Source organism: Myotis nattereri (genome assembly GCF_964212035.1).
Source record: "Myotis nattereri genome assembly, chromosome: 1".
Lineage (NCBI taxonomy): Eukaryota > Metazoa > Chordata > Mammalia > Chiroptera > Vespertilionidae > Myotis > Myotis nattereri.
Genome location: NC_138075.1, coordinates 47,434,964 through 47,459,966, shown reverse-complemented (window position 1 = coordinate 47,459,966; position 25,003 = coordinate 47,434,964). Strand labels below are relative to the sequence as shown.

The 25,003-nt window shown below is 41.5% G+C and overlaps 2 protein-coding genes across 2 annotated transcripts in view; one reads left to right on the top strand and one right to left on the bottom strand.

The window, feature by feature from the left end:
• Positions 1-2,632: 2,632 nt before the first annotated feature.
• PCLAF (PCNA clamp associated factor) lies at positions 2,633-18,718 on the bottom strand. Its single transcript, XM_081114204.1, has 4 exons — positions 18,547-18,718; positions 18,165-18,245; positions 13,502-13,664; positions 2,633-3,568 (listed from the first exon to the last, which is right to left on the bottom strand). The coding sequence occupies exons 1-4, from the start codon at positions 18,590-18,592 to the stop codon at positions 3,523-3,525; spliced, it is 336 nt and encodes a 111-aa protein (XP_080970330.1). The 5' UTR covers positions 18,593-18,718; the 3' UTR covers positions 2,633-3,522.
• A 4,608-nt stretch (positions 18,719-23,326) lies between these two features.
• TRIP4 (thyroid hormone receptor interactor 4) overlaps positions 23,327-25,003 on the top strand; it is a 64,033-nt gene continuing 62,356 nt past the window's right edge. The window contains exon 1 of the mRNA XM_081103117.1: positions 23,327-23,496. Within this exon, the coding sequence (XP_080959243.1) occupies positions 23,396-23,496 (101 nt within the window). The 5' untranslated portion in view covers positions 23,327-23,395. The remainder of the gene's footprint in view (positions 23,497-25,003) is intronic.

The window sequence follows — 25,003 nt, the reverse complement described above, 5'->3', positions numbered from 1 at the left end:
TAACCGGTTTAGCTCACTGGATAGAGTGTCGGCCTTCGGACTGAAGGATCTGGGGTTCCGTTCAGGTCAAAGGACACTACTGCAAGCTCTCAGGAGGCAACCGATCCCTGTGTCTCTCACATTGATGTTTCCCTCTGTGTCTCTCCCTCTCCCTTCCACTCTCTAAAAATCAATGGGAAAAATATCTTTGGATGAGGATTAACAAAAAATAAAAAATAAAATGTCAGTAGTAGGTTGTTTAATAAATCTAAAACATTACAACCCTTCTCATGGACATGCATACATGTGGAAGTACACACGCACACACACAATTCAAATAGAATCTGAGGACATCCAGTAATTAATTGTTCTTTAAAAAATCTGGCTGTGACAAGTGACAAACCATTACCATGACAAAATAGAACTTGATATTTTAATTGCCAATAGATTTTTTTTAATGTGTGTTTTTTATTTTTTTAAATATATATATATATATATATTTTAAAATATATTTTATTGAGTTTTTACAGAGAGGAAAGGAGAGAGATAGAGAGCCAGAAACATCGATGAGAGAGAAACATCGACCAGCCGCCTCCTGCACACTCCCCACTGGGGATGTGCCCGCAACCAAGGCACATGCCCCTGACCGGAACCGAACCCGGGACCCTTCAGTCCGCAGGCCGACGCTCCATCCACTGAGCCAAACCGGTTTCGGCTTAAATATATTTTATTGATTTTTTACAGAGAGGAAGGGAGAGAGATAGAGAGTTAGAAACAGCGATCAGCTGCTTCCTGCACATCCCCCACCGGGGACGTGCCCGCAACCCAGATACATGCCCTTGACCGGAATCGAACCTAGGACCCTTCAGTCCGCAGGCCGATGCTCTATCCACTGAGCCAAACCACTGAGTCCATATTTTTTTTTCTTTTTATATTTGTATTGATTTCAGAGAGGAAGGGAGATAGAAACATCAATGATGAATCACTGATTGGTTGCCTCCTGCACACTCCCTATTGGGGATTGAGCCTGCAAACCGGGCATGTGCCCTTGACCAGAATCAAACCCAGAACTCTTCAGTCCACACACTGGCCCTCTATCCACTGATCCAAACCGGCTAGGACAGGAGTCCATATTCTTAATATGAACCATAATTAAGATAGTGCTAGATCTCAATTATCCTTCAAAGTCAGTACAGTACGTTTATCCTGTAGATATAACCTCCAGGCTTTTCTCAGTTCTTAAAAGCTTTTTCCCTCCCATTTTTTTTTTTTGCTCTTTGTATTAATTTAAGAAAGAATTAGGGAACCTAATGTTTATTTTTGGGAAATATAACTCTGTTATGCAATAGTGAATATTTAAATATTCTTAGAGTTCCATTGGCATCTCCAAATATAAAAGATACAAAAACTAAAGTCTAACAATTAATGACTACTTGGATCAGTTTATGTGCCTAAGCAATATACAACACAAAACATAGCCCCTTATACAAGGGACTTAGAGAAACTAACTTAGGATATATGTGACATAAACAATAGAACGTTTAGCCTTAGGAAGAGAAAGCTAAAGATATAACAGCTATCTTTAAGTACTTGAAGGTTGTCATGTGGAAGGAATAACTTGTTCTGTGTTATGTCAAAGACAGAAACAAGAATAGGAAGGGGGAGGGAAGAATAGGAAGAAGGGGAAGTTACAAAAATTCAAAATTTTAACTCATGATGTTTTTCACAATTAAGAGTTGCAGCCCTGGTCGGTGTGGCTCAGTTGGTTGAGCATCGCCCCATGCACTGAAAAGTCACCAATTTGATTCCCAGTCATGGCATATGCCAGGGTTGCGGGCTTTATCCACCAGGTAGGGGGAGTGCAGAAGGCAATCGATCCATAGATGTTAAGCTCTCACATCTGTCGCTAAAAATCAATACAAACAAACAAAAAACAAATAGTTGCCAACCAATTTCAATGGAAACAGGGAATATATACTTCCCTTATGTTTTTGGAAGAGGCTAAATTGCCAACCTAATTTTCAAAAAGCTTTGACAGAAAAACATTACATGGAACAGACACCTCTGCCTAATAAAAGTGAGACATCAGGACAGTAGCGGGGGGGGGGGGGGGGGGGGCGGTAAGGACATGGGTGGGGTGGGAACTGAGTGGAGGGGAGCAATGGGGGGGAAAAAGAGGAACATCAGTAATATCTGAATAATAAAGATTTATTTTAAAAAATAAAAAAATTTAAAAAGTGAGACATCATCAAATGTATATTTGAACAGACAGTACTTTCATTAGATCAAATTTTTTAAAAATTATATATCAAAATTATACTTCATGAGACACACCACCAAAAAGTTTCTCTCTCCATCAGTGAAAAATAACAAATAAGGTTTCAGACCCATCAAAACTTGACTTTAATAAGAGTTGATTTGAGTTACTCCTTAATAAGAAGCCTAGTTATCAAGGAAGTACTTAAAATAAAACTCTACTTGAAATTCAGTAACATTTTATTTAATATCGACCTCTAAGACAAAAAAAAATGCAATCTAGAATCATCAGGACTCAGTGTGGAAGATGATAAAATCAGAACAATGCACAGATTTGTATTTGGAAGAAATAAAACAGAAGTATCTAGTAGAATCTTAGGAAGCACACAAATGGATATAATCTATTGTGAAAATAAGTATTCATTTATTAAAAACAAACTTCAGAAAAACATATATGTTAAAACATGGTTAATTTTGACAACAGATGTCAGCAAAAAAAAAAAAAATGTGATGAGGAAGCAAGAATTACTGTTACTAAGTTACATTATACCCACCTCTTCAATTATACCCCTGTTATCTTGAAAAATATAAAGGCAGCTCTAAGAACTTTAGACATAGCTCTGGGTTTATGGCATGTTTGCCTTTCATGATTTATTGATTTCCAGAGAGCACTATTTTATGATACCAAATCAAATGCATATTCTAAGAAAATTCTTCTCTTTTAATGTAGTCTATGAAATCTTCCTGCCTGAAACCCTCAGGATCAAATTGCCCTTACTTGTTTCTATGGCGAACACAGATAGCCATCAAATTTTTTCAACATTGGCCCCCATTCTTAAAAAAAAATACAGGTGTGGTTTAATTAATACTGATTTTTTTTAATGTGCAGAAATCCAACTCTGCTTTTTAAATCAAATAAAAGGAACGAAAATAAAAATCTAATGCCAGTAAAAATGGCAGCAGTACAAAAATCTAAGCAAATCTCAAATACAGCAGATTTGTTGTATGCAACATGCAATGATTTCTTTTTAGCAAGCACAAGAAGCTTAATAACAGGTAAAAGAAACCAAATACTGCATTATATTGAATACTAAGGTAAATAACCATAATTATCTCGTAAATCTTGCAATATCTTAACTAGTTGCTTTTGAATAACTATTTGTAACCCTCATTTTTAATTAAATGCCTATTCAACAAAGCTAACTGGAACAAATACATTTATGCAAATTTACATCCTAGAATACCAGAGTAAACAGGAGACATTAGTCAAGGATGAATAAGAAAGTTTTATTCTTCTTCATCATCTGTGTCATCAGGTGGCAAAGGATGTACTCTGTGGAAAGAACAGAGAACTTCAATAGTCAATATCAACTGGTTTTTTTAAAAAAAATAGTTACAAACATATAAATCAGGAATATTAATTAACAGTGCAGTGGGTCTGGTCAAGTGACTGGAAATAAGAGAAAATAAAACCGTTAATCGATAAACACCTACAAATTCCTAGTGCTAGACTTTAGGGGTGAGTTAATTAAACATTTAACCAAATATAGCAGGCTAGGTTGATAATTCTGTATGGCCCTCGAATGATGTTATAAATATCCAAATGGCCCTTGGCAGAAAAAAGGTTCCCCACCCCTGTGCTAGGGCAACAAAATGTTTAACAATTTATTTTTTCAATTTACAGAATCAGTGTTTCTTCTTTAGGATATGTTGCCATTTTTATAAAAAAAAGAAAAAAGAAATATGTTTCTATAGCTTCTTATTTCAACATGTTAAATGGATAATAAAAGTGGAATAAAATCCTTCAGCAAGAACTTTGTGATAGTAAAAAGCAAATAATAATAATTAACAATCTATTGGAGCAGAGAAAAGTTATCATATTAGACTGTACACCCTTTTGAACAATATGAATCAAAAACGTAATCATGCCCTAGCTGGTTTGGCTTAGTGGATAGACTGTTGGCCTGCAGTCTGGAGGGTCCCGGGTTCGATTCCAGTCAAGGGCACGTGCTCAGGTTGTGGGCTCAATCCCCAGTAGGGGGCATGCAGGAGGCAGCCCATCAATGATTCTCGTCATTGATGTTTCTATCTCTATCTCCTTCTCCCTTCCTCTCTAAAATCAATAAAAATATTTTTTAAAAACCCATGTAATCATAAATCAGAATTTTTCTTTTTTAGAGTGGATGAAAATGTGTGAGATCTATCCTAAAATAATCAGCTTTCAATTTAGATCCAGTAAGCTGAATGGTCATAGAATTAGTGAAAGAAGAAAGCTAAAAAAAAAAGGTATTTTGACTTGGTATGAAATTATCATTGACTCATCTATTAGATTACGGAGACGTCTTTATTTTATTTTCCTAGAAATTTGATAGTTAACAAATGAACACCATCATGAACCAAAGTTCCTTTTCACAAGGATTTGATTTACTTTTGGTATCATGGTTCTGTTCAGGTTTTAAGTAGCTGCTAGTCTTTCTTGATTCTGACTCTCCCCCATGTAACTAATGGGGATTATCCTGCCTTTGTGGGGGAAATAAAGCCATAGGAGAGATCATATTCTAGATTATTAACTAGGGAGTTAATAGCAGAAGTCCTTTGATAAACTGATGGTTTGCTATTTACTATTAATAGTTACTCTATTGATTTACTATCAATAAATGGGTAATTACAACAATGACCAATTTAAGAAAGAGGCTTGCAAAACAACAACAAAGAACGAGGCTTGCCCTGGTCGGTGTGGCTTAGTTGGTTGGGCATCAACCTGTGCACCTTAAGAATACCAGCTTGGCCTAGCTGGTGTAGCTCAGTGTTGAATGTCAACCTATGAACAAGGAGGTCACCGTTCCATTCCTGGTCAGGGTACCTGCCCGGTTGTGGGCTCAATCCCCATATCGGGCATGCAGGAGGCAGCCAATCAATGATTCCCTCTCATCATTGGTGTTTCTATGTCTCTCTCCCTCTCCCTTCCTCTCTGAAATAAAATAAATAAATATATTAAAAAAGAATATCGCCCTAACTGGTTTGGCTCAGTGGACAGAGCGTCGGCCTGCGGACTCAAAGGTCCCAGGTTCGATTCCGGTCAAGGGCATGTACCTTGGTTGCGGGCACATCCCCAGTATGAGATGTGCAGGCGGCAGCTGATCGATGTTTCTCTCTCATCGATGTTTCTAACTCTCTATCCCTCTCCCTTCCTCTCTGTAAAAAATCAATAAAATATATATTTTTAAAAATGAATATCAGTTTGAGTCTCCATCAGGGCACATGCCCAGGTTGTGGGTATTGATCCCTGGTAGGGGGCATGCAGGAGGCAGCAAATCAACGTTTCACTTTTACATTGATGTTTCTCTGCCTCTCTTTCCTTTTCCCTTCCTCTCTCTAAAAAGTCAATTAAAATTTTTTTTTGAAAAGGAGGCTAAAGGAATAATATAAACATCTTTTTTATACCATACATCAAAGTTTTTAATGAGAATATATGTGTAATCTTTCTCCATATGATAGAAAGCCGGTAATATAGGTTGTATTGCTATAATGATCAATGGTATAGCCATATTGGGCTGCATTACCAAATATTTTGTTTCTTTAATGGAAGTCACAAATAATTCAAAAGAATTGTAATTTATTCTAGAGCTGATAATGACTATTAGCTTGTTCATATTAGAATGAGAAAGTACAAGGAAGAATGGTTCCAGACAATGAGAGTGAACTAGAAGACACAGGATCATTAAATCAAGTCTATTAAAAGGCTCTAACCAAAAATTTATCTCTTTGGTTGTTGATTTTTATTAAAACCAAAAATAATAATATTGCCAAAAATTCTAAAATTTGACATTCTTTTTAAATATTTCATAAGACAGTAAGAGCTGGTAACCATTTACTAAATGACCTTATGAACAGTATTGAATAATTCTTAGAAATGTATATGCATAAGCATCACTTTATGCGTCAAATACTTGTTTTGTTCTTTTTATAGAAGAACTTTTATTGATTTCAGAGAGGAAGGGAGAAGGAAAGAGAAACATCATTGATGAAAGAGCATCACTGATCAGCTGCCTCCTGCACGCCCCCTATGGGGGATCAAGTCCGCAGCCCGTGTCATGTGACCTCCACCACCTGGTTCATAGATGGATGCTCAACCACTGAGCCATGCTGGCAGGGCTCAAATACTTTGTTTTAATTGTTCTTCCAGCCACTTACTTTTATTTAATTGCTCTTCCAGCCATTTTATCTTTATTTTTGTGTTAAATGCAAATCAATTCCAAACACAATATACAATCCAAAACGGATGTACAGTGTTCAGATATAAGGCCAAAAAAAAAAAGTATTCACACACACAGATCTCATATAGCTTGAGATGTTGATCTGGTTGTTCCTGTGTAGTTTTCTAAAGATGGCAAATATTTTGAGGAGAGATAGAAAAAGGTATAACGAGGATAAATGATGATGGAAGGAGATTTGACTTGTGGTGGTAAACACAATACAATATACAGATGATATATTATAGAATTATACACCTGAAAACTATATTTTATTAACCAATATTACCCCACTAAATTCAATAAAAATATGAAAAACAATAAAGATGGCCCTAGCTGGTTTGGCTCAGTGGATAGAGCATCAGCCTGTGGACTGAAGGGTCCTGGGTTCAATTCCAGTCAGAGGCACATGCCCAGGTTGCAGGCTTGATCCCCAGTAGGGGGCGTGCAGGAGACAGCCAATCAATGAGTCTCAACATTGATGTTTCTATCTCTCTCTCCCTCTTCCTTCCTCTCTGAAATCAATAAAGATATATTTTAAAAAATAAAAATAAAGATGGCAAATATTACTTTAAGTCTTACAGTGGTTCTCAACCTTCCTAATGCTGCGACCCTTTAATACAGTTCCTCATGTTGTGGTGACCCCAACCATAAAATTATTTTTGTTGCTACTTCATAACTGTAATTTTCCTACTGTTATGAATCGTAATGTAAATATCTGATATGCAGGATGTATTTTCATTGTTCGTGACCCACAGGTTGAGAACTGCTGGTTTAAGACTTAAGAGTACTATGGCCATCCTGGATTCTATAAAATCTAAGCATCAGTGTTTGACACGTGAACCAAACATTTCATGGAGTGTCTATTTCTAAAAAGGTTTTTGTATATCAAAGCAGTTATAAAAAAGTTTTAATTTCCAAAATCAAGTACACTTAGACCAGTTTCTAATAATCTAAAAACACTGACTGATAGAGAGTGTTCCAAAGGTAACTATTCTGATTCAAAAAGTTTTAAAAAATATTTACAGAAAGAGCACAAGAGTTGTAAATTGAATGCAGGCAAGTTGCCAATACATAAATATGTATTATTTATGTCTTCTTCATATAATCGCCTCTTAGTTTCAAGATTTGTCAAATATGCCTTCAAAACAGATAAGTTTTAAATTGTAAAAATTATTCAGCATATGCAGAAATTAAAAACAGTATTTTAACAATGTCAATGTACTTCTAATTTTCAAAATCAATGTAAGTGATTCAAGTTAGCTAAAAGAATATGGCACTCCAGCCCAGATGGTCTGGCTCAGGGGTTGAATGTCCACCTATGAACCAGGAGGTCACAGTTCCATTTCTGGTCAGGGCACATGCCCCGGTTGTGGGCTTGATCCCCAGTAGAGGATGTGCAGGAGGTAGCCATTTGATGAGTCTCTATCATCATTCTATCTCTCTCTCCCTTCCTCTCTGAAATCAATAAAAAGATAATAAATAAAAAAAGAATATGATACTTATATTGGGTGAGAATGTGACAGGAAATACCTGTCATTTGAATTTTAAGTGTATATCCAAGAATTACTCATTATTAGATTTGTAGTAGATTTGAATCCAGCATTGTCCTGGCACATGTCAATTACTACATAAAGTCAAACGCAAAATCAAATACAAAAACCCCAGAGGAAAGAGTTAAGTTCCCAAGAAAATAGTGAAAATTTAACAATGTAAAAGTTTATGTGGAATATATCAACATTAAATTAGGACTGCAGATGCCCTGGCAGATGTGGCCCAGTTGGTTGGAGTGTCCTTCCATTCACTGAAGGTGGTGGGTTCAGTTCCTGATTAGGGCACATACCCACGTTGTGGATTCGATCCCCTATTGGGGTGTGAATGGCAGGCAACCAATTGATGTTTTTCTCTCTCCCTCTCTGTAAAATCTCAGCAAAAAACATAAAAATTAAAATTTAAAAACAAATTAGGACTGCTGAAATACAAAGACTTTATAATAACACCTTTGGTTCCTTCCAATCCTATTAATAAAAGCCTAATAGGCAAATTGTCCCCTCCGGCAATCATTCGGCGGTCATTCGACCAGGAGTTTGACTGGGAGACCACGAGTTCGACTGAAGTCTATGATGTACGCTGACCACAAGGGGGTGGCGCAGAACATGGCGCGTGTTGGCAATGCGGCACTGGCAGCAGGCAGCAGTCGAGACACTGCCGGCCCCAGTGGGCCCCAATGAGAGTGGGACCCTGGCGGGATGGTGGAGCAGTTGAGCAGGCAGCACCAGGCCAAGGTGGGTGCGAGCAGGGCCCAATCGCCCTGCTGATCACCTCTCAGACGGTGACCAGCAGCAGTGGGGGGGAGGGAGAGCAGGGGGGGTGGGGCCGCCAACTGGCTCCCAGGCACTGAGGGAGTGGGGCAAGGGGCCCAGCCTCAATCAATCGCCCTACAGATGGCAACCAGTGGCTGGCAGGCCCTGATCACCTGATCAGGGCCGGGACCTGGGCTGGGATGGGGAACTGGGGGTGGGTGGAGGTGACCAACCTCCCGGTGCACCTGGGCGGGAGTGATGGGGACGGAGGTGCAGTGGAAATGCGGGGTGTCCACCGAGCTCGCTCTCACTCCACCTGCTACCCCTCCCCAGGATGCCAGGGTTCACGCACCGGGGAGCCTCACCCCCCATCCCCTCACCCTGCTCAGGTGCTGGGCACCTGAGAGGAGCCCACCCCACACCCACACAGCCTCTTCTGGGTGAGCCAGGCCACAGCTGCTGGGACTGCAGGGGCTGTCCCGTGGGTTCGCACAGGAGCTGGTCTGCAAGGGCAACCAGGAGAGAGTGCGTTGCCCGCCCGGCTACTGTGTGGCGATGCTGGGCAGCCCAGAGGCCCACGCTGTGCCCTGGCCCATGGCATCCGGCCGTGCTCACCACATCTCCATGTGGGGACTCTGGTGCTGTGACTCAGGGGGACAGGGTGGAGGAGGGGGGCAGGGGGCCCAGGTGCTGCCCAGAGGTCAGCTGGGACCTGCCCTTCCACTCCAGATGTTCACACTTTAATAGCTGGCCAGGCCTAGGGAGACTGCACACATGCACAAATTTTGTGCACCAGGCCTATAGCATACACATAAATGAAATCATGGAAGCTTTTTATATTACCTAATCCTTTTACTGCCTCCTAGATTTAATGAAGCCAAGTAAAAACTGACTCTCCATTCCACAGTTCATCCTTTTTCTCTAGATCCAGGTGAAATTATTCTTCTTTTCAAAGTAAAGTTTTAGGTGTCCATACTTAAAACTTTTAAGCTACATTTTATCACAACATTTTCTAAGTTGTCTCTTTGTTCTTGTACATGAAACTCCAGCAGATTTACTATTGGCATTCATTACATAGTCAAACCTGCAGATATTCTTTAAACCAGTCCAATATGAGATTCTCAATATTTTCTGCATTGGTAGGTTAGTAATTAGTAGATTTGATGAAGACCTGTTTTTCCTTGTCACATTGTACTTCAAAATGCCATATGGATTGAGCTGTAGAATATGGGTTGGTGAACTGTAGATATTTTTTGGCCCGAGTCTCTTAAAGGTAGAGATGTAGAAGCGCAAACAAGACCACAAGGAGACTGGCTGATAACTTCAAGGAACATTTGGATAGCGTTGTGGGTTCAGGAGGTTCTGGTGTGCTGATCAAAGGAACTTCTGAATAAATCTGCATGGGTAGAAACAGCACCAGAAGCAGCAGCCCCAGACTGAGCCTGGCCACCATCCCCATGCCCATGTTGGTCACCACACCTTGGCTGGGGCCCGCCACTTGGTGTGCTGGAGGATCTTGGGCTCTTGAATGGTGCAGGGAAATAATTAGCAGGGTCTTAAATCAGGAGGCATCATAATGGTAGTGATGTGGCATGACCCGCCCACCACTGTCCTCTCCACTGCCCACCCCTAATCAAATGATGTTTTCATAATAAAATATGTCAAAGTTATTTAGAGAGCTTAGACCCCTATCCTATACAATAAAAGGCTAATATGCAAATAGGCCAAACGGTAGAATGACCGATCGCTATGATGTGCACTGACCACCAGGGGGCAGATGCTCAATGCAGGAGTTGCCCCCTGGTGGTCAGTGCGCTCCCATAGGGGGAGTGCTGATCAGCCAGAAACAGGGCTCATGGCTCGCAAGTGCAGTGGTGGTGGTAGGAGCCTCTCCCGCCTCTGCAGCAGCACTAAGGATGTCTGACTGATGGCTTAGGCCCAAGAGCCTAAGCCATCAGTCGGACATCCCCTGAGGGCTCCCAGACTGTGAGAGGGCACAGGCCGAGCTGAGGGATTCCCCCAAGTGCACGAATTTCATGCACGAGGCCTCTAGTCACTTATAAATCTATATTAAAGAAAGTTCTGTTGTCTTTTCTTCCAAGTGGCATTATTTATTTCCCTGATTCTATTTTTTTATTAAAAAAATATATTTTTATTGATTTCAGAGAGGAAGGGAGAGGAAGAGAGAGATAGAAACATCACTGATGAGCCCTAGCTGATTTGGCTCAGTGGATAGTGCCTTGGGCTGTGGACCAAAGGGTCCCAGGTTCAATTCCAGTCAAGGGCAAGTTGCAAGCTCCTCCCCTGCCTGGGCCCTGGTTGGAGGATGTGCAGGAGGCACCAATCGATGTGTCTCTCTCACATTGATATTTCTATCTTTCCCTTTCTCTACTCTCTCTATAAATCAAAGAAAAAATATCCTCTGGTGAGGATTAAAAAAGGAAAAAGAAACATCAATGATGAGAAAGATCACTGATTGGCTGCCTCCTGCATGCCCTACACTGGGGATCATTCCCACAACCCGGGCATGTGCCCTGACCTGAAACTGTGACCTCCTGGTTCATAGGTGGATGCTCAACCACTGAGTCACGCTGGCAGGCTTTCCCCTGCTTCTTAAATTCATAGCACTTGTGAGACAACCTCACCCTCTGGATAAGCGAGTAGCAGGATGAAGAAGCAGGAGAAAGTAACTGAAGAGCCTTTGGACACCTGGCCTTTCCTTCACCTACAACCCCCATCATCACCAATTCTTCATTGCCACAATCACAAAATATTTAGCGCTAAATCTATCTGTATTGGCAGCACAGCTACTCAGATTTCCTCCCCTGCCTCCTGGGAAGCAGTTTCAAATAAATCTTCATTGCTGGACTGATGGTTGCTTTGAGCCCACAGGAGCATGCTTTTCAAATTATGGAGACAAGTCCATTCTGAGTGAGGCATTTTACTATGCTTCTTGATCGTTGTGAATTCCAGGTGAAAGCAATGGGGAAGTTTTAAAAAAAAGAATTAGCCAAACCAGGCTATAATGATATTTCAATAATCCATTTAAAGTGAACTGATAGTGTTTTGTTAATAAGCAGTGTACATCTTGTACATGCAAAATTGAATTCACCCTCCCACCTCTTCCTTCATCGATTGGAAAATTGTTTAGAGAAGCTGATGCAAAGAGAACACTTGCTCCTTTCTATCAGCTTTATAATAAACTGTTAACGTGAGGTTTCAGTAGCACCCTGTTATGCGTCTTTAAATTATGATGTGCACAAACCTTCTTTTCAACACAATGCATCTAAAGTTTTGATACTTGTAACTTTTGGGGGGGGTGGGAGGGTTGCAGTTGTTTAAGAATCGTGGATTTATTTGTTGTAACTTTGATTACTGTCTTTGTGTATCAGCCCATGTCAATCAAGATGGGTAATTATTGAAATGCCGTACTTCTAAATTAAATGTTTTGGAATTCAATGGATAAATAAATGCTGCTTTGGGGATATTAAAAGAAAAAAAAAAAGCCCTTCGGACTTTTTGGTCTGCGAACTGAAGGGCCCCAGGTTCGATTCCAGCCAAGGGCACGTGCCTGGGTTGTGGGCTCAATCCCCAGTAGGAGGTGTGCAGGAGGCAGCCGATCAATGATTCGCTCATCATTGATGTTTCTAGCTCTCTCTCCCTTCCTCTCTAAAATCAATAAAATATATAAAACAACAACAACAACAAAAAGTTAAAGTAAACATCATTTAAAAAAAAAAGAAAAAGAAAAAAGAAAATTGGTAGCACTTAGTAAGTATGAGAGATTTTTACTCAGAGATGATTTCTATTGATATTTGGTATATTTTCATTTAGTATTGTTTATATTTGGTATACCAGACATTTGGTACTTTTGTAATAAAGATTGTACTTTTGCATCCAGAAATTTTGCTTAGCACTTATCATGAGCACTAACTTCCCACCCCATTAAAGCTTAAAAACCATGAGTTATCTTCCTAAAAAGTTTGCACACTGAATTCTGCATGTATGCAGTTTTATTCCCACCTTGTTTTGAAGTGTTCTTATCTATAATAATAAAAGCATAATATGCTAATTAGACCGGATGTCCTTCTGGACATCCTTCCTTCGGGACAAAGCCGCAGCAGGCCGGGGCTGGGGCCAAGGCCCTTGCATGAATTTCGTGCATCAGGCCTCTAGTGTACTAGTATTTATAGAGAAGTTGTAAAGAAAATACCCAATGGAGTTAATTTTGGTTGTTTCTAAGCGATGGGGTTTCTACATTTTCCAACTTTTCTACATTGGCTACATATTTCTTCTGGAGGTTGAACTAATGGTTTTTTAAGGGGCTAATGAAACTCAAACTAGATAAATCAACATGGAAATTGCTTTTTTGAAAAGACTATTGAAAACAGACAATAAAAATTAAAGACTAAATTAAAGACAATAAAAATTAAAGACAGGAAGTTCATAGTTAATAGTTAATAACATAGCATTCATCTTGAGGTAAACTGATACTCTTTAAGTGACTGGAATGAGTAAACAGAATACCTTTCACTGATGTTTGAAATTTGGGAGTGACTTTTAATAAGAGATCAGCACAAGTTTTAAAAACCCTTTGGTTTGTATCTTCTTAACTTCTCAAGGGGAAACTTAAAAGTTACTCAACATCCTATTGTTTTTTATTTTCAAAAATATCAATATTTTCTTATATTGCAGAATATAAAAACTTACTTTCTCTTTCCTTTTCCTAAACCACTGCTTCCTGCCTCTTCAGGAATCCGATTCTCTTTTTCAGAATCTTTAGGGGACAGTCTGAAGAATTCTCCAATTCCTTTTTGCCATTTGGGAGTTGGGCGCACACAAACTGGATTCCCTCCTGCATACTTATTTTCAGCTGTAAAATATAAACAGATGGAACTAAATAAGAACTAAGAATACAATAGCTGTTTCTTAGAGGGAAACAATTTTTTAACATCAAATCTAAAGGTTATTAAATGGTATTACATCCATCTTAAAATGAAGAACTGGAAAATGTGACAAAATAAAATTGTATTCAGTTAATAGTACATTATATAGCACAGTATTGTAGTATAATGTATAATACTTTATCATCATTATCCTTTAGCCCAGAAAAATAGCATTAATGGAATTTTTACAACTGGAAAATATTTTTCATATTTTATCTACAAGACCGATTCGAAGAGCCTTGTGTACTGTCATGATAAAGTTTGACCCACTTTTTCCTAATATAAGGTAGCATCATGTACCATAAATTGCCAATTTTTAAAAAATTTTTATTATTTGTTGACTGATTTTATAGAAAGAGGGAAAGGAAGAGAAGGAGAGGGAGAGAGTTGTTCTTCCGTCCATCCATGCATTCATTAGTTGATTTCTATATGTGACCTGACCTGCGAACCCGCAACTGGGCATATCGGGAGGACACTCTAACCAACTGAGCTACTGGGCAAGGCTAAACTGACAAATTTTTATTTAATAAGGTCATTTAGTTAAAGCAAATATAGAAGGCTAAATAAGTAGTGTATAGCAGTGAACATTTCCACATAAATATGTTCCACTTTTCAAAGCATTTGGCTGCTTTTTAGCTCATAGGGTAAATCCAATTCCTGATTATTTAAAACAGTAATATAAAGGAAAAATTTCTATCCTTTTTACAAAGTAATGATTAGAATACTAAGAAGAGCAAATTATTTTTTTAAAAATATATTTTATTGATTTTCCACAGAGAGGAAGGGAGAGGGATAGAGAGTCAGAAACATCGATGAGAGAGACACATCGATCAGCTGCCTCCTGCACATCCCCCAGTGGGGATGTGCCCGCAACCCAGGTACATGCCCCCGACCGGAATCGAACCTGGGACCCTTCAGTCCGCAGGCTGACGCTCCATCCACTGAGCCAAACCGGTTTCGGCAGAAGAGCAAATTATTAAGTTACTACATATATCCTTTGCGTACAACACATTTGTCACAAACTCTAGCTGTTAAAAAAGCTGATAAAAGTATTCCTATATATACTATCTAAAGTTCTATGGTTTTTACTTTTTAAAGAGTACAAATGGCCTTTAAAATAGAGTGATCCTTTGATTAATAACTTTCTTGAAGGAAACTTAATGAGAATGCTTTCATTACTAGAAAGTATATAACAGCAGCGGATAGTTCAGCAGAGAATTCAAACCCAGCTCTGCAGATTTAGATGTGTGACCTTTACCAAAGTATGTAACCTGAGCTTAAATTTCCTCATTTTTAAAATAAGGATATTACCAATTTCACATAGTTGATTATTGATTAAAAATAGAGATCTGTAAAATACGTTAATAGGTGCATCTCTCCAACACAAGTTCATTAAGGGCCTACTCAGTTGTGTTTCAACAGTGGGCCAATGTGTCCCTGTGTGTAAATTAGTGTAGTGATACAGGGTATAAGATATTCTCCATAAATTCATCTATTTCCAAAAAATTTGACCTATTATTCCTTTTTATCTAAAGGGATTGAAATAGTAAATATTTTCTAATAAAATGTTTAGAATAAGGGGAAGTTTGAGTTAACATAAAACCCCATGAAGTCCTGCCCTAGCTAGTTTGGCTCAGTGGATAGAGCGTTGGCCTGCAGACTGAAGGGTCATCCCAGGTTCGATTCCAGTCAAGGGCACATGCCAGGGTTGCGGGCTCAGTCCCCAGAATGGGGAGTGCGGGAGGCAGCTGGTCCATGATTCGCTCTCATCATTGATGTTCTCTCTCCCTTCCTCTCTGAAATTTACAAAAAGCAACAACCATGAAGTCCTTCACAGTGCTTCCTTGTTCCTAACTAGACCTTGTGGAATTAATCTTCCTTACCGCTCAATTTCCTACCAAAAGGAATGAGGCATCAGATGGCAGGGTATTTTCTCAACCTATCCTTGCACAGGTGCAGTGTGAAGCTATTTCCTTGACCAGGTTTTCATTGCTACTACCCAAAGGCAGTATCAGAAGCTGTAAAGTTGGGAAACACTCCAAAAAACAAAAGAGGGGTGGAGAGGGAGAAAAACGTGCAGGAATGAAAACAAAATGTTTACACTAAGAAGACAATGTTAGCCCTGACAGTTTGGCTCAGTGGATGGAACATCAGCCTGCAGACTCATGGGTACCAGGTTCGATTCTGGTCAAGGGCATGTACCTTGGTTGCGGGCACATACCCAGTGGGGAGTGTGCAGGAGGCAGCTGATTGATGTTTCAACTCTCTATCCCTCTCCCTTCCTCTCTGTAAAAAAATCAATAAAATATATATAAAAAAAGAGGACAATGTGAGTAGTACTGTCAACTATCATCCTAATTCTTAATCTAGTAAAGGGATGCTTACATAATCTCTTACAAGAAAAAGCCATTGTGCCCTGGCTGGTGTGGCTCAGTTGATTGAGCATTGACCAAAAGGTGGTGGGTTCGATTCTGGTCAGGGCACGTAATCTAGGTTGTGGTTAGATCCCTGGTCTGAGCACCAGGGGAGGCAATCAATCAATGTTTCTCTTTCACATCCATATTTCTATCTCCCGTCTTCTCACTAAAAAAACAAAAATCAATTAGCCTAGCAGGCGTAGCTCAGTGGTTGAGTGTCAACCTGTGAACCAGGAGGTCACAGTTCAATTATTGGTCAGGGCATATGTCCAGGTTGCAGGCTCGATCCCAGTGTGGGGCATGCAGGAGACAGCCGATCAATGATTCTCTCATCATCAATGTCTCTCTCTCTCTCTCCCTCTCCTTTACCCTCTGAAATCAATAAAAATCTATACTAATAAAAGCCTAGGTGGCCCTCGCATGCACAATGATATCACAAGATGGCCACGCGCACAGTGGAGGCGGGGCCCAGCAGCTGCTCTGCGCAGTGAGGCCTGGGGGTCCTGTGGCTCTGCATGGCATGGAGGAGGCCAGTTCCGGGGGAGGAGGCAGGTTCCAGTAAAGGAGGGCAGTTGTGGATGATCAGGCCGGTAGGGGAGGGCAGTTGGGGGCGATCAGGCTAGCAGGGGAGCAGTTAGGGGACAATCAGGCTGGCAGGCAGAAGCGGTTAGGGGCAATCAGACAGGCAGGCAGGCAAGCGGTTACGAGCCAGCAGTCCTGGATTGTGAGAGGGATGTCCAACTGCCAGTTTAGGCCCGATACCTGTGGGGTCCCAGATTGGATAGGGTGCAGGCCAGGCTGAGGGACACCCCCACCCCCATGCACGAATTCCATGCACCGGGCCACTAGCCTATATAATAAAAGCCTAAGCGACTTAAAGGCAGAACTAGAACGACTGGTCGCTATGATGCGCACTGACCACCAGGGGGCAGACGCTCAACACAGGAGCTGCCCCCTAGTTGTCAGTGCACTCCCACATGGGAAGCGCTCTCAGCCAGAAGCTGGGCTCATGGCTGGCGAGTGCAGCAGTGGTTGTGGGAGCCTCTCCCACGGCAGCGCTAAGAAGCAGCAAGCCAAGTGGTAAGGAGCGAGGGGTCCCAGACTGCAAGAGGGCACAGGCTGGGCTGAGGCACTCTCTGCGCCCCCGCCCCCTCTTTGCCCAGTGCACAAATTTCGCTCACCGGGACTCTAGTATATATATTTTAAGTCACTTAAAAAATTTAATAGCCCAGCAGCTGTGACTCAGAGAATTGAGCATTGACCTCTGAACCAGGAGGTCACTGTTCGATTCTGGTATGGGCACATGTGTGGTGGGGTGTGCAGGCTCCATTCTCAGTAAGGAGCAAGCAGGAGGCAGCTAATCAATGATGTTTCTCTCTCTCTCTCTCAAACCAATAAAAAGATATTTAAAACCAATTTTAATAAAAAATGGCATTTGTTGTCCTAACCGGTTTGGCTCAGTGGATAGAGCATCGGCCTGAGGACTGAAGGGTCCCAGGTTTGATTCCGGTTAAGGGCATGTACCTTGGCTGCGGGCACATCCCCAGTGGGGGGTGTGCAGGAGGCAGCTGGTCGATGTTTCTCCCTCATCGATGTTTCTAACTCTCTATTGCTCTCCCTTCCCCCTCTGTAAAAATATCAATAAAAAAAATATATTAAAAAATGGCATTTGTCAAAAATAAATTTTAAAAAAATGGCATTTGTCAATATTAAAACAACACACTAAACCAAAAAAAATAGGTTCTAAGATAAATTGTATTTATCCCTAACATCGAGGCTTGAGATTCTTTTCCCCTCCTCTGCACCAACTCTCCCAGACACCAAAGCCCCCTCATTATATCATAGGACAAGGAAGAAATTCGGGCAGGAGGATCTCGGGAAAATAAATTCCACGATGGGTAAGGGTGCTTGCAGATCAGGAGAAATGTGGTACCAAGGGGAGAGTTGTGGTGCCAGGTCTGATCCCCTTTTGAGAGGGTTCCTCCAGGCGCTTGCAGGCGCGTTTCTTACCTTTCCTAGAAGAAGGCGAAGTGAAATTAGCAGCAGAGGTGGCGGAACCAAGCACCTTCCTGGGGGCTCGAGCAGCCACCACTGCGGAAAGAGGCAGAGGAGGGCGTTTAGAAGGGGGCAGTAAGGTTCCCACACTGAGCCCCAAGCTCCACAGTCCCAGACGCAAGCTCTCGGAGAGCCCCAGGATAACCCTTCCCCCCCACCCCCCCACCCCCCTTTAAGCAGCTGGGCCGCTGCTTCCCAGGCTTCTCTCAGTCTGGCACACAAGGCCATGGCCCCCCATCCCCCACACGCTTCTTCCGCCGGCGGGGTGGGGGTGGGGGGTGCGGGGGACACGGTGAGGGGTACACCCGGCCCTCCACTATCCGCCTGACTGCCTCACCTTTTCTGTAGGTGCCCGGGAGACTGTCCGCTCTAGTCCGCACCATGTTTGGACTCGAGGAGGTGAGAGCAACCCGCTGGCTTTCCCACGGAGGGCGTCTCACTGGACAAGAACAGGAACAGCAACCTCCCGGGCACGGTTTATACTGGTCTCTTTCCCGCGCACGGCGGGGACTCTCCCCATTGGTTCCGCGCCTTCTCCCCATTGGTTCCGCGCGGTCCCCCGCAACCAATGGCCAGCGTCCAGGGAGACCGCTGCAGGGTCTTGGCACAGTGCGGACCCGTCCATCAACTGGCAGAAGCTTGTGATTCGACTGGTACCGCCCCAGATGGGCGGTGGCGGGGTGCCTTCCTGGGGTGGCTCCAGGGTGGGTTTTAAGATTTTGAACTCGGGAGGGAAACATTTTGAACTAGGGAAATGGGTCTGCTGCGAGGGGGGTTCGGTGGGAGCAAAGAACGAGAATTTTTACCATTTATTCAAAAGTTACCGCAGGGATTGTCAAGGGGGGGGGGGCGGGAGGAGACATATGTAATACTCTTTGTAATACTTTAAGCAATAAAAAAAAATAAAAAAATATACAAAGAAAGCAAAAAAAGAAATCTACACTCATAAAAGGCAAAGATGCTAATTGACCATAAAAAAAAAAAAGTTACCGCAGGGTTCAATCCATTAGTGATTCACTCCTGGAAGTGAAACCTGAAATGAAGCAGACTTTTTCATGCAAATCAAAATAAATAGAATTTTCCTTTAATACTTCAGGGAGGAACTCTCTCCACTGACTAAAACAATGCTACAGAATGGGAGAAAAGGAAGCTAATGCAACTTATTTATAGGGCTTTTTTTTTTTTTTTTTTTTTTTTTTTTACGTTTTTAGGATGGTGTGAAACTAAGGGGAAAACTGAGTGAGTTGTATATCCAAACACACATAACGAAAACAAATTAACAAAACGCTTTCTTGAGACATGTATAGTCTCAGTGTTGAAATTATGCCAGTAGGGCTGGGATGGCTGAGCATTGACCAATGAACCTGAAAGGTTGTTGGATTCCCCTGGGCACATGCCTGGGTTGCAGGCTGAGCCCCAGTGGGGGGCATGCAGGAGGCAGGGGGCATGTAGGAGGCAGCTGATCAATGATTCTTATCATTGATGTTTCTATCTCTCCCTCTCCCTTCCTCTCGGAAATTAATAAAATTATATATTTCAAAATATGTCAAATGTGATGTTGCATCTCTAGCAGACAGTGAGCATAACTCTAAAATAGGAGCCCATACTATTTCCTATCCCTGTGCCTATCATCTAATTACAATACTCACAGGGAGTGATTTTCACTCTCTGAATACCATGCATAAAACATCAGATGAGTTTACCTTGGGATTTTGTTAAATTCTCACTTGAAAAGCAACCCTGAAAGTATCAGCACAGCATTGATTTTCTCTAATAAACTGTTTGAACTTTAGGAACCTTTTAGTATTTTAACAAAATCAACAACTACTTTTAGAATGAAAGAATCTAGACAACAGGCGAAATTAGCATTAAGATAGCAGGAAATGTATTGGAAATTACTTGTAGCTTTATCTAACTAAACCTTGTAGTCTAAGATTAGAGCTAAATCCCTATCAGAAAAATCAACAAGCTCCAGGGTATAGTCCTTTGTTATTATCATCATGCCTCTCTCAATACACAATCGTTCTTCAATACACACCATTTTATTTCCTGTTAAAGTGGCTTCTACAAAGACCTGAATTACTTAGTTTGAATATCCCAGACCCCTGCAGCCATTAGAAATACATAGAGAATCTGCTGTTTTTTCATCCTAGTCCACTTATCAAGTAAATTGCTACAAAGAGTTGCAAATATACTTTTGCACACAAGGATAGTCTACATATTACTATTGCTATATTTGATTGGATGTTTGTCTTTTGAATACCAAATACGTTAGGGAAGGATGAATTGTAAAGTTTTTAAAAAAAGAAAAAAACAGTGATGCCTAGTAAAAAAAATCTAAAAAGAAATTTTTTTTCCCCCGCCCTGACCGGTTTGGCTCAGTGGATAGAGCATCGGCCTGCAGACTGAAGGGTCCCAGGTTTGATTCCTGTCAAGGGCATGCACCTTGGTTGTGGGCATATCCCCAATTGGGGGTGTGCAGGTGGCAGCTGATCGATGTTTCTCTCTCATTGATGTTTCTAATTCTCTATCCCTTTCCCTTCCTCTCTGTAAAAATCAATGAAATATATTTAAAAAATGTTTTTAATTGATTTTAGAAAGAGAGGGAGAAGAAGAAGAGAGAGAGAAGCATCGATGTGAGAAAAACATGGATTGGTTGTTTCCTACAGGTGGTTACCTCCTGTACACACCCTGACCAGAGATCAAACTAGCTACCTAGGTATGTGCCCTGACTGGAAATCAAACCAATAACCTTCTATGCATAGGATGACACTCAACCAACTGAGCCACACCAGACAGGGCCCTAGTAAAAATTCTTAATTTAAACATTTGCTGTGAGGAAATGCATCTCCTCTGCAGTTAAATAAAACAGAATTCTGTGTGTGAATCTGAAAATTTCAAAGGCCTAGGGCATTAAGAAAAAATGTAGTATTATATGATTAAAATTTCTGCCTAAGTTTATACGAAAGAACATCTTTAAGTCATGTTACATAGGTGTGCTTGTTTTGCTCAGGCAAAAAGCTAATAAATGATAATGATTGTAAATAATATTATATTATAAGCATTACAAACTAGAGATTACAATCCTTAACAGGCCTTATGATAAAAGAACACTTTTAGTCTTGAGGACCTAGTAATTTCATCATACTAAGTATGATGTATTAAGTCTTATTTTTATATATAAAAGCCTAATATGCAAAGTGTCCCCTCAGGAGTTCGACTATCTGGGAGTTCGACCATCCAGGAGTTCGATCGCTCGCTATGACGTGCGCTGACCACCAGGGTCAGCGCAGAACGAAGGAAGGCTGAGGCCAGCAGCAGGTAGCCGCTAGGGACCCTACCCATGCATGAATTTCGTGCACCGGGCCTCTAGTTGTAAATAAAACTGAAGTCATTGTCTCTGTCTTTAAGAAGTTAACATTTTTAATTATGGGGGCTGAACAGATAATGAAACAGGTAAACTTCTTGGATATGTTATAGTATTAAATGTAGAGGATTTTTATGAAGAAACAAAACTTGTACCCAGGCCAGTTTGGCTCGGTGGATAGAGCGTTGGCCTGCAGACTGAAGTGTCCCAGGTTCGATTCCGGTCAAGGGCACATTCTCCAGTGGGGAGCGTTCAGGAAGCAGCCAATCAATGATTCTCATCATTGATGTTTCTATCTCTCTCTCCCTCTTCCTTCCTCTCTGAAATAAATAAAAGTACATTCATTTAAAAAAAACCCAAAACTTGTACCCAGTAATAATGAACATTCGGCGTATTTTTTAAGCTAGAAAATCACGTTTTCCAAGCTAAAAACAATCTAAATTCAATGTAAATCAATATACTTGTGATTTTTGCCAATGAAAACATTCGCATAAAAAGATGAAAGAGCATCTAATTAATGTAGTCTAAATAGTCTAATGGAAATGAAGAATCTATAAATGTAAAACAAAGCCAGCCAATTAAATTTATTGATTAAATATATCAGAAGTGCCCTGGCTGGCATGGCTCAACGGATAGAGCGTGGGCCTGCGCTCCAGAGTCGTGGGTTCAATTCCGGGTGGAGGGCACATACCTGGGTTGCAGGTTCCATCCTGGCCCTAGGCCCCATTCAGGGAGCCTGCCAGAGCCAACCAATCCATGTGTATAGATGATTCTCTCTTTCTCCCCCTCCTTCCCTTCCATTCTCTCTCTCTAAAAAAGAAAAAGAAAAAAAAAATAGGCCCTTTAGAAAAGTCTGGCTAAATTTTCCCCGAGTCTACAGTGGTCTACAGAATAGCAAAAGACCTTTAAATCTGGCCATCGTGATCGCCGATGGATGTTTCTCTCTCAGCGATGTTTCTAACTCTCTCTCCCTCTCCCTTCCTCTCTGTAAAAAGTCAATAATATATGTTTAAAAATAAATAAATCTGGCCATCGTGGATTGAAATACATACCTCCAAATTCTGTAGTGACTTTTATCACTACATTGAATTCCTGTGGAAGGTCTTCAAAGCCAAGTCCCAACACCTGTTTTATATAAAGCCCCCCTCCCCCCTTTCCTCACCCTCCACCCCCCACCCCCCACCTCCGCACCCCCACCCCCAAGCACCGCCGTGGAGCTTGCTGAGTTATCTTGTCTCTCCGGGGAAAGATCTGGCTCAAAAAATTAAACAGAGAGGTTTTAGCAGCATGACTCTAGTCTTGGACTATGGCGGGGGTGGGAGGAGGGAGCGGTATTAATACAACCACTACCACCGGAGCAAGCTCGTATACTAGTAAGTGCTTTCCCTCGGCTTCTAAGTACTATTTTGAACATTTTACATTAAAACCGACCATTTAAAATTGGACCTTCGAAAGTAAAATAAAAGTGGCCCCTCAAGTTAACGGGTTACAGTTTTGATTTTCCTAAACTGTGGTTTTTATAGGTATTTGTAATGCCTTCTCAACCGAATTCTCGGTTTCCGAGTCCTACATCCGCCAAGGCGGAAGAATCACGCGCAAGTGCTCGGATTCGAGCGCCCGGCCTACGCGGAGGGGAAGGGGGCGGGGCCGAAGGGGCCGGAGTCGAAGGGGGCGGGGCCGGCGGGCGGGGAGGCGGCGCTGCGCTGCGACGGGGCGTGCAGCTGGCGGAACCCGCGCGAGCGAAGTCGCTGTTGCGAAGGGAACTGGTCCGGCGTAGGACTCGAGGCTTTTTCAGCCCAGCTGGTTCCGGCTGGGGAAAATGGCGGTGGCTGGGGCGGCGCCCCGGGAGCAGTTGGTGGGCTGGTGTACCCAGCATTTGCGGAAAACTTTTGGCCTGGATGTCAGTGAGGAGATCGTGCAGTAAGACCGGTTCGGGTCCGAGGCGGGAAGGAGCTCTGTGAAGTGAACGGGCCGAGCGAACCCGGAAGCAGGGAGGGCTAAAAAAGTTGATGAGAATGAAGTAATGTGATAAGAGGGCTGTTGTTGGTCACTAGGCACCGATTTTTGACTTTTGGTTTTATAGTTTAGTTTCTGGAATAGAGTGTCAGGCTGATGGGGTCGCCCCCCCACCCCCACCCCCCCCCCGGAAAACGCCACATCCCTGTCATTAGAATTTGTAAGACTGTCTGTCCCGGGAGCCAGTTTTCTTACAGATTCTGGAGAGAAGGGGCAAGCCAAATTGTCTTTCCAGAAATTCCTTACTCTGAGCATTTTCGTTTGCCTCATCTGGGTTGTCAAGTAGGACCTATAATTTAAATGGGGCGGCGTAGTACGGTGCAAAGAGCTCCTGGCGTAAGGAGTCCCAGATTCTAGTTTCTGTTATTTATTAGTTTTGGAATCTTGGGCTACTTAATTTCCCTCTGTACCTTAGTTTCCTCATCTATAAGCCAACTAGTAGAGCTTATCTTATACTATATGATTCTTATGAAATGGAGATGGTGACAGGATTTACTATCTGCTTTCAGTTGATTTAACAAATACTTGTTGCGCTACTACCAGCCAGGTGCTGGCTGGAGCAACAGAGAAAATTGCTACAATTGGGCTCTGGTTGGTTGATGAGCCCTGAGGTAGGGGAAGTTCAGGGTGTGGTGGGAGCACGGAGAAAAGGACTCTAAGATTTGAGAAATTGAAGTTTCCTGCAACATAAGACCTTAACTTGAGAACTAAAGGATGGATAGGTGGAGGTGCAGTGTTCAGGCGAGAGGGAAAAGCTTCCACAAAAGTTGGTCTTGATCAAGGAACCTGTGTTTCTTGATTTGATTCCTTGTTCGTTGATGCGGAAATCAGAATTGCAATGCTAGGAATTTTGTAGGAAGTAAGGTGAGTTTCTAAGTTTGGGAGAAAATAGACTTGTTGGCAAGGAGAGAGTTAAGAGAGCCTGTATTAAAGGATTTTTTTTTTTTTGAACACTGGAATAGACTTATTAACAAAAAAAAAAAACCAGCCAAACACACACACAAACACACACACACACACACACACACACACACACACCAAAAACAGAAAAAGTAAAAATCAAACAAAAAAGAATTTTTAAAAATCCAGCCAAATCATATTAGCTTGGCTATACCATTGTTTGAAAGCAAGGTCAGGTTAAGTAGTTTTTCAAACATTTTTAAAGCAGTGGAGTGCTGTGAGATTTAATAGTTAGACTTTTTAAAAAATATATACCAAACAAAAAAAGTCATTCAATTAAAAAAATTAAGGCTATTTTATTTTAAATCTGTATTGTTGAAAGTATTACATATGGATGCTGTTTTTGATGGATCAACAATGAGGTATGGATTAGAGCAGTCTTCTCAGTCTCCAAATCCAATTGTATTTTGTCTGCTTATATAATTTCACAAAAATTTTAATTCTCATAGGT

Bases quoted from the DNA above. Each gene is read 5' to 3' on its own strand.
- PCLAF (XM_081114204.1), bottom strand. From the start codon at position 18,592: ATGGTGCGGACTAGAGCGGACAGTCTCCCGGGCACCTACAGAAAAG. The intron at 18,246-18,546 runs GTGAGGCAGTCA...CTCTTTCCGCAG, and splicing joins CCCGGGCACCTACAGAAAAG to TGGTGGCTGCTCGAGCCCCC. The intron at 13,665-18,164 runs GTAAGAAACGCG...TATATTTTACAG, and splicing joins TTCGCCTTCTTCTAGGAAAG to CTGAAAATAAGTATGCAGGA.